This window comes from Chelonus insularis, unplaced genomic scaffold (assembly GCF_013357705.1).
Source record: "Chelonus insularis isolate UGA/USDA-ARS -01 unplaced genomic scaffold, ASM1335770v1 contig_151_pilon, whole genome shotgun sequence".
In the NCBI taxonomy this organism is placed as follows: Eukaryota; Metazoa; Arthropoda; class Insecta; order Hymenoptera; family Braconidae; genus Chelonus; species Chelonus insularis.
The window spans coordinates 82304-97406 of NW_023276393.1; the positions used below are offsets into that span (position 1 = coordinate 82304).

General features: G+C 27.0%; 3 protein-coding genes across 9 annotated transcripts in view; 1 reads left to right on the top strand and 2 right to left on the bottom strand.

The window, feature by feature from the left end:
- LOC118064002 (uncharacterized) overlaps window positions 1-6191 on the bottom strand; it is a 42387-nt gene extending 36196 nt beyond the window's left edge. The window contains exon 1 of one of the 6 annotated variants that reach the window (XM_035078317.1): window positions 6122-6191. Coding sequence is in view for 3 of the 6 variants with exons in the window: in XM_035078312.1 (XP_034934203.1) it covers window positions 1423-1490 (68 nt within the window). In the remaining 3 variants the exon portion in view is untranslated. Of the gene's footprint in view, window positions 1-193; window positions 259-1214; window positions 1273-1422; window positions 2061-2113; window positions 2193-5372; window positions 5796-6121 lie in introns of those variants that run through there. The other 5 variants (XM_035078313.1, XM_035078315.1, XM_035078312.1 and 2 more) reach the window with 5 other exon arrangements.
- Window positions 6192-7846: 1655 nt separating this feature from the next.
- Window positions 7847-13242, bottom strand: LOC118063989 (ubiquitin carboxyl-terminal hydrolase 1-like). 2 transcript variants are annotated; one of them, XM_035078293.1, is made up of 10 exons: window positions 12790-13242; window positions 12618-12687; window positions 12316-12495; window positions 11965-12203; window positions 11655-11881; window positions 11067-11581; window positions 10815-11007; window positions 10201-10735; window positions 8925-9089; window positions 7847-8260 (listed from the first exon to the last, which is right to left on the bottom strand). In XM_035078293.1, the coding sequence occupies exons 3-10, from the start codon at window positions 12482-12484 to the stop codon at window positions 7883-7885; spliced, it is 2421 nt and encodes an 806-aa protein (XP_034934184.1). In that variant the 5' UTR covers window positions 12485-12495; window positions 12618-12687; window positions 12790-13242; the 3' UTR covers window positions 7847-7882. The 2 variants fall into 2 exon arrangements, with proteins under 2 accessions (XP_034934184.1, XP_034934183.1); XM_035078292.1 differs by lacking the exons at window positions 7847-8260; window positions 8925-9089; window positions 12618-12687 and having other exon boundaries at window positions 10089-10735.
- Window positions 13243-13581: 339 nt separating this feature from the next.
- On the top strand, window positions 13582-15087 carry LOC118064003 (uncharacterized). Its single transcript, XM_035078319.1, has 2 exons — window positions 13582-13720; window positions 13793-15087. Exon 2 carries the CDS (start codon window positions 13822-13824, stop codon window positions 14926-14928), a length of 1107 nt encoding a protein of 368 aa, XP_034934210.1. The 5' UTR covers window positions 13582-13720; window positions 13793-13821; the 3' UTR covers window positions 14929-15087.
- The last annotated feature ends 16 nt before the right edge of the window (window positions 15088-15103 follow it).

The following is a 15103-nucleotide window of genomic DNA, read 5'->3' on the forward strand; positions in this document are numbered from 1 at the left end:
AAAAAATTTCTTGTTGCTTTAAAATTATAAAAAATAATATTAATTATTCATAAATCATAATTAATAGAAAATTAATATTATATTTATTTAATTTTTTTTATCAAACTACTATATTGGTCCCGTACTTTGATTTTAAATAACACTGATAAATAAATTGCAAATCCAAATGTAAAATAGGTATTTAAAAACTCACCACTCAAAATGCTCACCAGTTTATAAAGACTTTGTTGATAAATGTTTGTCGAAACACTTAAATTTTTTTAAATTTACAGTTAGATTGTTTATTCGTATACTGCCGGAAAAAAGAATTAATTCACAAACGAAATTATATTTCTAAATCAAAAGAATATATACATACTAATGTATGTATGTATACGTATATTGAGTCATTCGAGAAAATAATTATTATCATTTAAAAGAAGGGAAATGGTCTATAATGGTAATATCCATTACTACAGCAGCTTTTTTATACTATTTTTTTTGCTGATAATAAAAGTTAGTAGAATATAATAACAAAATAAAACAGTTCAATTAAGAGTTTAAAAAAAAAACTGGATTTATTTTTACATTTAACAGTTTTATTTTTTTGAAAAAACTTGACTGAATTATTTAGTTTATGAGTAGAAAACACCATTTTCTATGTAAATTTATGCTTTCAAACATGCTATTAAGAAAATTTACTCCTTTCTTTGTCAAATATTCGTAATTTTTATTATTAAGAAATTGATATTAGTAATTAATTATTATATATAAATTCTAATAAACTGAAAAAAAAATTCCATAATTACTGGCAACAACGAATAATGAATTTCTTAAATCTTGACCAGTAACTATAATTATTCGTATACAAATAAGTTTGATTTTTGTTGTTTTTACTTTAATAAAATAAATTAAAAATAATGAATAAATACGAAAGAAGAATAAAATAGCTGAAATAAACTTGAGATAATTTAGTTAGCTACAACGGATGTGTTAAAAAGAGGTCGATAACCAGCCTCTTCGTAAAACATAAGGTAATATCTCTCACTATGTTTATACCGTAATCACTTTTTGACTTGTTTTAGAAAATATAAATACCTTATCAAATGTATTTGGAAAAATAAAATTCATCATTTTGTCATTGATTGATTTTATAAAATTTTTTAAATTCAATTTTTTATTTATAATAATTTATTACAATTACTCTTATGAAATTATTTTATCACAATACATACATTATTATATTGTAATACTTTAATTGAAAATAACATTTAATGAAGAATGATTAAGTAGTGCAGTCATAGTGGAGTGAACACATTAATAACTGACTAGTTAAATGCAACTCATGAATGATAAATCTAAAGATATTAACACTGTAAGATAAAATAAATTTGCGAAAAAAAAACAATGAATATTCAGCTTGAAACAATTTAAAAACAATACCTATAGTGAGCTGGATGGCTCTGAGGAGGAGATGCTTTATCACTGTGAAACGAGGTACTAAACGTCATGATTGAATACAAGTGATTTTCGTGTCCGTTAGAATATTTTTTCTTTTTTTGATACGCTTCTGCTTCATAAAGGCCCGCTTGTCTGCGGAGCAACTTTAGTAGTCAGCTGATAGTTTTAATTTTTATCACTTCCACTAATTTACGCATATTTAAAGAAATTTTTAATTAATTAATTATTTTTAAAATATTTTCTTTGTTATAATGTTTAAAGTCCAAAACAAAGATAATTAATTATTGACTACGATGATGACTATCATTGCCAATAAACACTATTTTATTCAAGTTATTATAAAAAATAATATAATAATATTATTAAATGATTTAATATAATTTAAATAACTAGAGTTTCAGTCACAAATTCAATTATTTTTCACTCAAGATTTTATTAGAGTTCACTGTACTTTTTTCAGATTTATTTCAAGCCTTACTCGATAAATATATTATTTTTAACTGTTATTTTTTTGTTCATAGCATTCCAATAGTATTATTGATATTAAATTCATAAACTATAAGATAAAGCACAATAAGTCATTCACTTTAGCACATGATCTTAAAATTTAAATTTTCAGTCAATTTTATGAATTGTTGAAAGTGAATTAAGAATGAATGTTGTTGTAACTTACAGAAACCAAGAGAATTATTTAGAAGGAACTAATCAGAACCCGTGTAACAATTTTACAATAAATAGCTTATAGCTAAAAGCCAACTGATGGTAATTGAGAAGACCGAGTAGAGGTGCATGTCGACCGTTCAATTGCTATCCCCTCCACTGATCAACCAGCTTCCCCTTCCTATATCCTTAGTACACTCATGCTACGCGCATTCTCACCCTCTCTTTTTTACTTATCTTACTTATATTAATTTATAGTCAACATTCTCTGTTCATACAATCATGAGGTTGTAAAAATAAAAATTATGGAAACAAACTAAAATATATTTTTATCATTTATTATTACAACTAATACAAATACTTGCTGACGTACATTTTTATCGCCTGCATAAGTCTAAAATTATTAGCCTTTTCCCTCATAGGGAGAATCTACAATATACATATAACTAGACGCACACAAATTGAATTAATACAAATATGTCCATCGAACAAATGAATCGTTTTGAACCCAACTACTCACTGTCTAGTTGTCATAATTCTATCCATGTCTCATTATGGTTTTAATTTAAAATAAAAATAATTAATTTTTGACTATAAAAAAAGCCTTTGTACACTTTTTTAATCACCATTCTAAGATTGTTTTATGATAAATCCCTATAACTACTTGATTACAATATATTTATAGATATTATTTTTAACTGTATAAAAAATGACATGTTACAAGATATACGTATATATATATTCGATAATTTATATAAAATAACATTGAGGATAAATTTTTTTATATTATTACTTAAGGAAAAAGACTTCAATGTCGTCATTCTTTCGATTTTTGGAGACTTGACAACTAAACAATTAAATTTTGATAAATTCGTAAAAATCATTAGTCCACCCAATAAAATTTATAAGTGAATTCGTACATCATTTTTCAAAAAAATATTAACCAATTTTAAATGGCCTACAAGAAATGATTATTTAATTGAAAATTTCAATTAAACCAACAGTAAATTTTTGGATAAAGTGAACAGTTGATTGTCAATATTTTTATAAGGACTAGAATTCCAAATTAACTATAAATTATGATAGCGAAAATTTACATAAGCAAAGCCTTGATTTGCGTAACAACTTGATAATTTAACAAGAGATACACATACAAGCGTGCGCAAATCAATGACGTTGATGAAAACGTCAAGTCTACACTTGAATTATGACCAACTTAAACAGTAGTTTCATTTAATATTTATTGTCGATGAAAACTTGAATTACAGTAAAGTATTGTATTTTAACAAAGAAAAGTTTTTATGATGTTTCATTTGAATTATTAGGGTAGAGTAGGCCTCTATCTTCATTCATTCCTTTTTCTTTCTTATTTGCACAAAAGTTTACACCAATGGAATCCAATTTATAAAAGTTCTTTTATCTGAACATAGATTTAAAGAATAATTTAATAAAAAGGGTTATTTATAATAAAATACAATTTGATTTATTTAGCTGAAAGGTTAAAAGGTCAAATCACTAGGGTTTAATTGAGTAAGTACTTAACCTTCATCATTGTTTTCATTACGTCAAGCAATTGTACTTGACATGAAATTTCATGATTGATCGCTATTTATTTCACATTCGCTAAAATTCACATTTTATTTAGTAGTAATGACAGAAAAGTTTCTTTATTATTTTTAGACAAATTTTTCGATTAAAATCGATTAAACTTTTTAGGTGCTACATAATAGAAATTAAATAGAATCGAATCAACTATGTTGGGACTTATTATGTTTCCAATTGAATTCGATTTGAATTTCATCAGGTAGCATTTTTCCAACACTATCAAAATAAATTTAATTTATTTCTACTTGATTAATTGAGAATAAATATATTTATTTAAAGCAGTGAGTTTAATTTTTAATTGTCGAAAAATAGTATTAAAAAGGAAGCTTCATAAAATAAACTGCTAGTCAAACTGACAGAAATAAATCAGGAAATCGCTTTAAAAAAATGCTTTGTAGAAGAATTTATAGAAATATTTGTGTCACTCAGCTTTGAAATATCTTATTGACAGAGGAGTCTAATGAGGTATTTGTGAAGATCCTTGTCTTAAAGAAAATAGAAAGAATTTGAATATTTCAGACAGCTACTGATATGATTCTCAAAGACAATCCTGACTACGTCACTTAGGTCATACTTATGTTACTATTTAAATCAACTTTCATCTATTCTATCTTAGCCTTTTTTCAATAAGATTTCATGTTTTAGCTTAATCTAGCAAAGATTTAAAAATACTATAGTTTCATTTTTGGCGAGGTTGATAAAAAGACAGAGTACCTATTAGCGAAAAAAATTCAATAAACACTCGAAAAATATTATTAATTTATCAAAATAATCTTTAAAATGCTTTTTGAACTTTTTCTTCATCTCTTTACACATTTATTTATGTATTTAAAATTATTCAAGTTTTTAAAAATATTTATTAATACTTGTTTTTCATGTTTTATCTTACCCCTCTTTTCCCTTTCAATTATAGATGAAGGAGAATATCATTAATTTGAATTAGGAACTATTATTTATCTAAATAAAACTCACTATAGTAAATAGTACTTTTTACGTCATGATCTTACCTTACAAATTGATAATATTGTAAGACTGTAAAACAATATAATATGTTTTTTTTTTTATATTTCGTTATCTTAATGATGAATTTTATCACAATTATAAAAAAATTTTAAACGTTTGTTACTTAGCAACCGTTGACAGAACTATCTGTTATAATGCATTTATTGTATTTGCGTAGAAAATTAATTATTCAAAGTTTCAATTTATCGACAATAAATGATTGAAATAACTATAAAACAAACAGCATAATTTTAAGTAAAAACTATCCTTGAGATATCAATATATAATGAAACACTCAATTTTTTATAGATATTTAATTGTAGATTGAATGTTTATATAAAGTTGCGAACAATCACATGGAATATAAACAGAAAAAATTATTAACTTTAATTGAAGCAATTAAACATATTATTAAATATTAAACATATAAGAATACGTGATTCGTAAATTTACAACATCAGTATTGACAAATAGTTTGATTTTGCGCACAGTAGCCCGCCTAAAATAATTCTTTATTATACGTGTATTTGTATATAAACATATATGTATATACATATACACATACATTGTTATTAATTAATCGAACAACTTGTCAGTTCTAACGCACATCTACATTAAACATAGTTCATATATTATGCGTAATACTCAATTATATTTCTACTTACATATTATCTACAGTTATTATTCGTCTATAAAAACCATTATTAGCGTGGTTTTTTGAGCCCATAGAGAATCTTTTATTCAAGCTTAACACTTTATCAAACCATGATATCTACCATTATTTTGTTTATCATTGTTCTACACTCACTAAAGCAATTATCATTTAGAACTTATAATAAGTTACGTACAAGCACACACATAAATTAAACTTGAATTAAAATTTCAATTCAAAAATGTCTATGAAGATATAATTATTGACAGGGCTTTTTCTTTCTAAATACAAAGTGTTGGAATGTGTATGTGTCGGACACATAAAATATGTGAGAAATATTTTGAAATCAAGTTGGCAGATGGAGCCCCAAAGTAATGATAATGTTTGAAAAAAAAACAACCGTAGACTTTTACTTTAAATGCCACCTACCTACAAGTAGATAAAGGTTTTTTTTTGGATAAATAATTCAAAGAATAAAAAAAAATCTAAAAAATAAATACAATTCTTAATCAATTAAATATTAATTAACCTTTTTAATAAATATTTTTGTATACTTTTGTATGCATTTGGTTTTCTTCTTTAAATCGAAATGCTCTTATGCCTAAAAAGAAGAACCTTATTTATTTTTTTTCACAAGTATACAATACACTATTGTGTAAATTCTAGTTGAGGCAAAACAATAAATTTAATTGACCATTAAATTATCCTTATTTAATTCAAAAATAAAACCAAAAGTGACTGTTATTGAGTAAGTACTCTTACCATTTCTGCCGAGTTTAACGTAAACAATTGAATTTTTAAGATTCATGAACCCAACTAATAAATTATTGATTATTTAATGAATAATCCGATGGCGAATAGAAGGTGTATTGAGACATCTCATTATCTAATAAGTAAACTAGAACAAGTTTTTTTTATACTTTTAAAAGTTATATTACTACATATTACGGTATTTTCAAAATTTAATCAACTTTTATTATTTATAAGTGAGGTATCAGCTCAAATCAATTTTAAAAATTTGATAACATACAAAATATTACAAGGAGTATTTAAATAATCATTGAAAGATAAAAAAGAACACATATTTTATCTTTATAGCGCATAATTTAAAGCTTCAGTCCGCATGTGTTGATGAAATTTAGAGAAATTAAAAAACTATCTTTATTCAATAGTATTATCATGATAATATTATTTTAAAAGAATCTAATACCGCATACATTTTTAAGGTAGTTATCGTTCAATATTTTTGTCGATAAAAATTGATTAAGTTTATCACAGACATAGATAATAATAATAATATTTATCTAATCCCACGATTTGAATAATTTCGTCTGTCTAGTTGACGAGATAATAATTATTGAAGTTTGTTATTTTTTGAGGTTTGGCCAATGCTTCATACAAACTACCCCTCTTCTATCATAGTTTTTTATTTTGATTGACTAAATTTCTCGACAAATATTAATAAAGAACTCCTGAATCGCGAACAATCGTTATACAAATATTCTCAAAATCTAATAACAACAGTTTTCCGTATATTTTTAATGTTATTACAATAATAATGAGAGAATTTCTGTCATACATAACCATTCAAATGTCATATTGAAGAAATCTGACAACACTGTAGGTAGCTAAAAAGAGCGTGAACCCCTGTAGAATTCAAAAAGTAGATTTTTAATGACAACCAATATCCATACGAATGAGAAAACAGTATAAATAATAGCTCTTTCTCTCTCCTTTTGTTCCGCCATTTATCGGAATTTTAAAATATATCATACAGTGTTGCACGATCAAAAGTATAATAGTATAGTTTATCTGTGTAGTCATTTTTTGAATGTGTGAGTATATATGAGTACAGACTCATTCAAAATGTTTTGGAGTACAATCGAAATTATAAATACATTATTGCATTAAATTATCTCACACCTTACAATAACTTTTGGACTATATTGTAGCACGAAAACTTCCTTAAACATCAACACTTCTCAGAGTACTATCCTTTTTTTCGCAAGTCTACTAAACAAGTTCCTACGACAAAGAGTTATTCTTTCAAGTCACTTATGAATTAAAATAACTCTTTTTTCATTTTTAAATTAAATCTGAGTTCGAATCTCACTAGTAAATATTAAAAATGTTTCTATTCTAACAAGTAATTTTATTTTTTATCAATATCCTTACTAGTTTATTTCAAAAATTTAAAAGAGACAATTACAAATACACTTTCACGCTTAATATATTTATCTAAAAATAATTGTCAAACTTTAAATGTTGTATTCCACCTTTAAGATAAAAAGATTCTTTTTCAAATAGTTGGAAATATTTCAACAGTTTATCTCTCTTGGTACACACTACAAAAATATTGTCCTAAGTACCTGGCAATCATCATGCATATGAGATAATATTATAATATCTGAAATAACTCTCACACGAAAATTATACAATATATTGGAATCAAAAAATACTTTTAAAAACATAGTGAAATTTTAAAATTTGTTTTGATTCGTGTATAATTATTGGAGATAATTTTTATTTATCTTTTTTACTTTCATCTTTTTCTGATTCATTATCAACTTTTTTATTTAAATTCTCTTCATTATCGAACGTTTCTTCTTTTGTATTATAATCTTTGTTGTCTTCTTTATTTAAAATATCTTCTTTTTCATCTTCGTCTTCTTCAAGAAGATGATCCCAGTCATAGGGATCCCCACCATCACTTACCCGTTTCAATTCTTTCTTTAACATTTCCAAACATTCTCTTCGCTCTTTCCACTTTTTTTCATCTATCGGTATGGTTTGCTTGATCATACCTTCTTCATTTATGGTATTTTCATCAATTTTTTTTGCTTCAGCAGCCTCGCGTTCTTTTTGTTCGCATTCTAATATATATTTTTCGTAACCGTCCACCTTTTTTTCGAAGAAGAAGAAAAACACAAACGTCATAATTACAAAATAAAATCGAATTTTTTTCGAAATTAGTTTCATACCAAAAGTAATTATAAAAAATTTTTTTTATTTATAGAAAGAAAAAAATGAGATATTTACTTAAAATATAGAACCTTATGAAGTATACTCGAATTATAGTGTTAAAAAATTTTTAACAATCAATAAATTTAAAAGATCATTCACATCTAGAAAAAGGAAATTCATTAAAAATATTTTGTATAAATGATGTTAATGCATATTTCAATATTTTTAACATTTGTCTATGAACTTGTTTTGTCCAAACTTTTTGTTAAAGTGCCCGCTTTTATTACAATTTTTTAATAGTAGGTATCTTTTTGGTAAACACTTTGCCCTTTGTCTCCTTAAAAAAGACAATAACTCCAAAGAGAATCTAAAAATCAATGTGAATAACATAATAAATGTACACTGTATTTTTTTTTATTAATAAAAATTATTTGTTCATAAAAAATTTTTCAAATTATTTTTCAATAAATAATAACAACCGTTCAAATGTTTAGAAATTTTTTAACACTGAAATTGGAGTGAAGTCTCGCTTTTAAGTGATTATCAAAAAAAGCAACAAATAAAAATTTTTCATTTATAAAGAAAAATAAATATAGTTTACTTTATCTTGTAGCATTTTTTGCATAGAATTTTGTTGTTTTAAATGTCGTGGTAACCAAAAGCAAGCTTGTAGAAGACGTAGTAATATCCAAGCAGCCCCAGCTAAGGCCAAATATGTACAGGCAGTAAATACCATGTTTACAAAGTCGACGGAGACCTGCTGATACTTCATCGTTTGAATGTTTTATTATATCTAGAGAAATAGAGGTCATCATTCATTGATTATCGTGATGAACATAATACAAAAAGTAACAGTGTAATTATCTTTTAAAATAAAAGACAATGGTATCCTATTATTGATATTGATTAACATCATCAAGCACTTATAATATTTTTTAATGAAATTTTTATACACATTATTTTATTTTATTTAACGATCAATAAAATAATAGATACATTTTTTAAATTTGCCGTAGCATATATTGCATAACTAATGGTTACTTGCTTTTCGTGAAAGATAAATATAATAATTAAATAATGAAAAATAAAAACATCAAATAATACTTTACTTACCATAATAATAAAAATGACGAAAATTTATAATTATTTCTTTATTGTCTGCCATTATTTGCTCGAAGAAAATTTAAATTATAAATTGAAAAATTTTTAGAAAAAAGCAATAAATAAAAAAAATATATTTGCATAAAATCTAAAAAAAAAAAACAGAAAAGTGTAACACACAATTAATAAACTTCTCACCTTGGCGAAGGATTAATAAAATTAAAACATTTTTTAAATTTGAAGACGGAATAAATGATACTTCTGCAGAAGAAGCGGTAAACAACTCAAACCCTTGACGAATAGTGAAAGGAACAACGGTGTGTCAAGTTGACAAAGTGGACATTACATCAACACTGACCCCTATGACAACAATCAATATATGAGTACAGCCACGTATGATCGACAGACTAGAGTAATAAAACTATGCTAGCATGACTATTCACAATTTTTGATTTTCCATAGAAACCACAATTGATACATTTAACGGTGCTTCTAGAATATGTGTCATTCGTTAAAATACTGACACAAATGTGGAGATGAATAAATCAAATTTTTATAAACGTTTTTTAAAGAGAATAACAATATGTACTAATAATAAATGCATGCTAAATTATATAAAATAATTCTTAATTTATGAATAAATAACAGATAATAATGAAACAGATTTAATGGATATTTTGAAATATTTAATTTAAAATGAAGACATTTAATACATATGATTAAGGAAGGATAATGGCTGGCGAATAAAGAGGAATGCTTCACGTTGTAGATCTCACGTAAAATAAAAGATATGGTGTCGCAGAGTTACGTGGATTTGGTGCAAGCTTATCAAGTAATTCCCGTTCACGTATGGCCCGGACCAATTCATCATCACACTCGAGCCATGTATTTCCGATATTTTTTACACGACGTATTCCACAACATTCCATACTTCGACAGCCCATTTTTATCAAATGCTCCTTATTTTCACTGATATTGGATTTGCTTCTAAAACACTTAAGGATACTTGATGATGCAGAATTCGTTGAATTGCTACTACTACTACTCTGTGATACATTATGACGACGAGCATCACGATCACATCGGAAATATTCTGTAAACATTGAATCCTCTGGAACCTTTGTGTAGGCTATGTAATGACCAGCAGTTGATGTTGCACCTTGATGCATTATTACTGAATATAGCTTATACACGTGTCGGGATTCTGATGTTCGATTGGATGTACTACTTTGTTGATCATTGCTGCATTCTTCACAAAAACATTGTAGAGTTAATGGTGTTGGCATATAATTATTAACTTTTTCCATTGAACTGCAAGATTTTCATTATTTTATTAATAATCTCGTTATCTTTTCGTTCGTTAAAAATTATAAAATCACTAGTATTTTACCCTGCTGCAGTAGAAAATCTTTTAAGTTGTAAAACAAGAAGTCTTGGTAACGCAGGAAAACTGACAGCACGCCGAGCTTCATTGTATCTTAAACAGCTGGAGCACCAATACTTATCTCTTCCACACAAAAGTTCACTAGTTACCACAGAATGTCTGTACACCTCGCTACCATCTATCAATTTTCCATTTTCATCTACAAGAAAAGTCACTTTTAAATATTAACTTCAAAAAGTAATCATTTTCTTTAATTACCTTTTTCATTTGATTTGCCGGTTTCAATAGGAACACAAATATCGCAAAAAGTTTCTTTACGCTCAGTAACATGTTCACACTCCAGGCAAGTAGTACGAAGTAAACTAACACCTTCAAAATCTTCAGAAATAAAACATTTTTTACTTTCAGGTCGATGAGATATCAATTCTCCATTGCCACCAATGAAATCCATATGACCGTTTTCGAATGATCTCGGAGGTAGTGTAATTCCATTCATATTGGTTTGTGATAAACAAGTAGTACTTCCTCGTGTTGGTTGATATTTTTTTTGCTTTTTTTTACGTATGCTTCGTTTCCCAGAACCATTACCTTCAAATTGCACATCCATCAAACGGTCCATAGTGAAATCCATCATGTCACCATTACTTTGGCCAAACTGACTTTCTCTATATCTTACTAATAATTGAAATGTTTCCCGAATGTTATCCAATAAACAAACAAGTAATTCATGAGCATCTTGTTGTTGATTGCCTTCAAATATTGGATTTACATCTCTATAAAAATATATTAAATCAGTATATGGATATCAAAATGATGATAGTGTTTTTTTTTTCTTAAAAAACAAACCTTAAAGCCTGTAAAAAAGCATCCGGTTGATAAGGTTCACAACTATCTCTTGTTTCAGATAGCCGTAATGCCACAAACAATTCATGAAGTTTTTCGGTAGCTACTTGAATTCGAGATTTATTCAATTCACTAATACCTGAAAGAGCTGATAGATCTTTACTACTCCAGCTTCGATTACCACTTGACGTCAATGAAACTCCGGTACGACCAAGAGATGATGATTTGAACTTTACATTTACATAAATTACTGATTAATAATACACTTAATGATGATTTATTATGTTTTAATAAAAATTAAATTTTAATTTACCTTTGTTTGTAACTGTTTATCATTCAAATTTGACAAATCAGTTGCAAGATGATGCAAATTGTGCAAAAATGAAGGTGCAAAGCGTAATGTATATATAACGCTATTTAAAAAACAGGTATTTCCGAGATTGCATAAAGTTGCTATTCTCAATCCATCTGAACTTCCACCTAAAATATCATACGATGAATCTTGATGAGTTCCTAGTTGACTTCGATATCCATTCAACATTTTGCTAGTATCTGTATACAAAATATTTATATTAATACTTGTTAAGGATATTTATGATAAATTCACATAAACTATTCTATTAAATTCATTCCATAATTGAATATATTAATAAGTATATCTTACTATATGGAAGATCTTGATCTTCGAAAAAGCCCCCTCGTGAAGACGAATGAGGGGGCTGAGTAATATTCTTTGAAATATTATGATCACGTCGTGAAAGCGATAAACAAAATTTTTTCCTAGGGGGTACGGACCGTTCATCCGAGTCTTCCTCTGCTTCTAACACTGTCATTTTCCACTAACCTAAAAGCAAATAAACAAAATTGATTTCAATTATAATAGTCAAATGAAAAAACAAATAAAATCAATAAACGAATAATATTAAACTTAACAAAATCACATTCCAATAATTAAATAATATTTACACAAAATAAGTGGATGATTGTTACGATTGAGTCGATGGTCAACTGAATGCAAGAAAAATTTCACGATCATCTGTTTTAAAAAAAATGTGAAAAAAAACAAGATGAAATATATACACGAATTGTTTGAACAAATAAATATTGAAAGAGTACCGAGTACTCAGAAATTACTCACGTATTATCAGGTGAAGGAGTCATGGAATAAAAGAAGTTCACAAATATCAACACTTATCCCAGGGGTAATTGCGTAATGATTTTTGTAATGATGTATACATTAAGATACGAAAGACTACATCTTAGTAAGACATTGAGCGTATCAACGAGTTAATACAATAGCCATTTGCTTTCTGACTGAGAATGACCACTAAAATGCTTACTGTCATCGAACTTAACCCCAAACAGCAGAAAGATCACTTTTATAACACCAATAATTTTATTACACAATCCTTGAAATATCAATGAACTCCAAAATTTACACTAACTTTGGGTGTATTAAAATGAAGCAGAATTTATCACTTCACAAGTTTACAAAATGATTTTTCTTCTGGAGATATAAGTTATATCAATTGGAAAATATGTATAGTCAAACTGAGAAAAGAGTGGCTCCGAAATTTTGATAGTTAGATGTGTCCCCTCTATAATGATTTACCCGTTTTGCCATCGTTTTCTTATTTCTATTGAAACGTATTGCGCAAGCGCTAAATGAAAAACAACCAAGCAAAAATTGTTCATAAACATACTTTTTTCATTTAAATGATACTTTTAAATTTTTAAAGTCCAAAATGATGAGTTTAAAATTCATTAACTTAATCAAAATAAATATTTTGAATTAATTTATCTCTAAAACAAAATTTTCTTTGTTTTATTTTTGAATTTCCCACTTTGTCTTTTCATAGATCGGTGTACATTTGAGTAAGTAGGGGAATAGAGATGTGAATCGGTAATTGACGGGTAAATTTACCGTAAATTACCGGTAAAAAACGCGTCAATGACCAAGCCTGTTTTACCATACCGGTCAGAAAAATGCTGATCTCTGATTGGTTAATACATGTCCAATCACAGTTTAGAATTCCCAACGGCATACAACTGTTTATTTGTTCTATCAGGTATATATTTTCATTTTTATTTGTTTATTAAAAATACTGATAATATTTAATATAAGAAAATTCAATTTGTAGATAAGGATTTTCATTGAGAACTTGGTGCAATGGGGGAAAACAAATCAATATATAAACATTTCTCTGCATTACCTCTGCAACCTAACCAAAAATTAAAATCGTATTCATGTAACTATTGCAAGAAAAAGTATGCAGAAAACATTACTCGCATGCGAAAACATCTTTATAAAGAGTGTAGAAGTTGTCCTCAAGACTTACGGAAACTTTTAAAACCATGTAAACCTCGTAAACGAAATAATTCTCATCTAAACAGCACAGACGACTCATTTACTATTGAAGATTTGAATGAAGCAGACAATAGAGCAAGTACTTCAATGATTTCAAATGAAAATTTACCAAATAATATAAGTGTTTGTAGCAATAACTATAAAAAAAATACAATCGATAGTTTTTGTGATAAAATGTCAAAAAAAGATGAAGATTCTCTACAAGAACTACTTGCAGAAGCGATTTATGCATCTGGTACACCATTATGTATAACAGAAAATCCATATTGGCTAAAATTTTTTAACGCATTACGGCCTTCATTTAATTTGCCATCAAGAAATCAAATATCAAATAATCTTTTAGATTCAGTATTCGTTAGAACACAAAATATGGTTAATGAAAAAATTGAATCTGCTACTACTGTTGGAGTGCAATGTGACGCATGGTCTAATATTCGCAAAGAAGGAATCATCAATTTTATTGTAACAACCCCAGCGCCAGTTTTTTTCAAAACATTTCCAACTGGAACCGAATCACAAACTGCCTTATATATTTCTGAAAAAATAGGAAGTGTTATTGATGCTTTGGGAATTAAAAAAGTTATCGGAATTTGTACAGATAATTGTGCTGCAATGAAAAGTGCTTGGACTTTGATAGATCAAAAGTATAATGTCGACAAATTGTATTGTTATGGTTGTGCTGCTCACATTCTTAACCTACTCATGAAAGATATTGGTAGTCAAGCAACTGTTGAAACTTTGGTGACAAGTGCAACAGCTATTGTAAAAGGAATAAAAGAAGTACAAATAATGTCAGCGATTTTCAAAGAAATTCAATCTCAAGATGAACGTAGAGTATTTATTACCTTAAAATTACCAGCTAAGACAACCAGTACCAAAAAATACAGAAGAAGAATGGGAAGAAGATGAGGAAAGTAATAAAGGAGAGGATGAAATAAGTGAAATTTGTGCTGAGCATAAAGAAGTTGAATTTTTAGAAGAAGAATTTACTCAAGACTAATTAGTGATGTTGATGGAATTGAATCAGTATTAGACTTGTTATTTCCTAATGAAATATGTCAATTATTATGTGATATTACTAGTT

Coding starts and splice junctions, on each gene's coding strand:
- LOC118063989 (XM_035078293.1), bottom strand. CDS start 12,484: ATGACAGTGTTAGAAGCAGAGGAAGACTCGGATGAACGGTCCGTACCC. Junction 11,582..11,654: donor GCTTTTTTACAGGCTTTAAG/GTTTGTTTTTTA, acceptor ATATTTTTATAG/AGATGTAAATCCAATATTTG. Junction 11,008..11,066: donor CGGCAAATCAAATGAAAAAG/GTAATTAAAGAA, acceptor CTTTTCTTGTAG/ATGAAAATGGAAAATTGATA.
- LOC118064003 (XM_035078319.1), top strand. CDS start 13,822: ATGGGGGAAAACAAATCAATATATAAACATTTCTCTGCATTACCTCTG.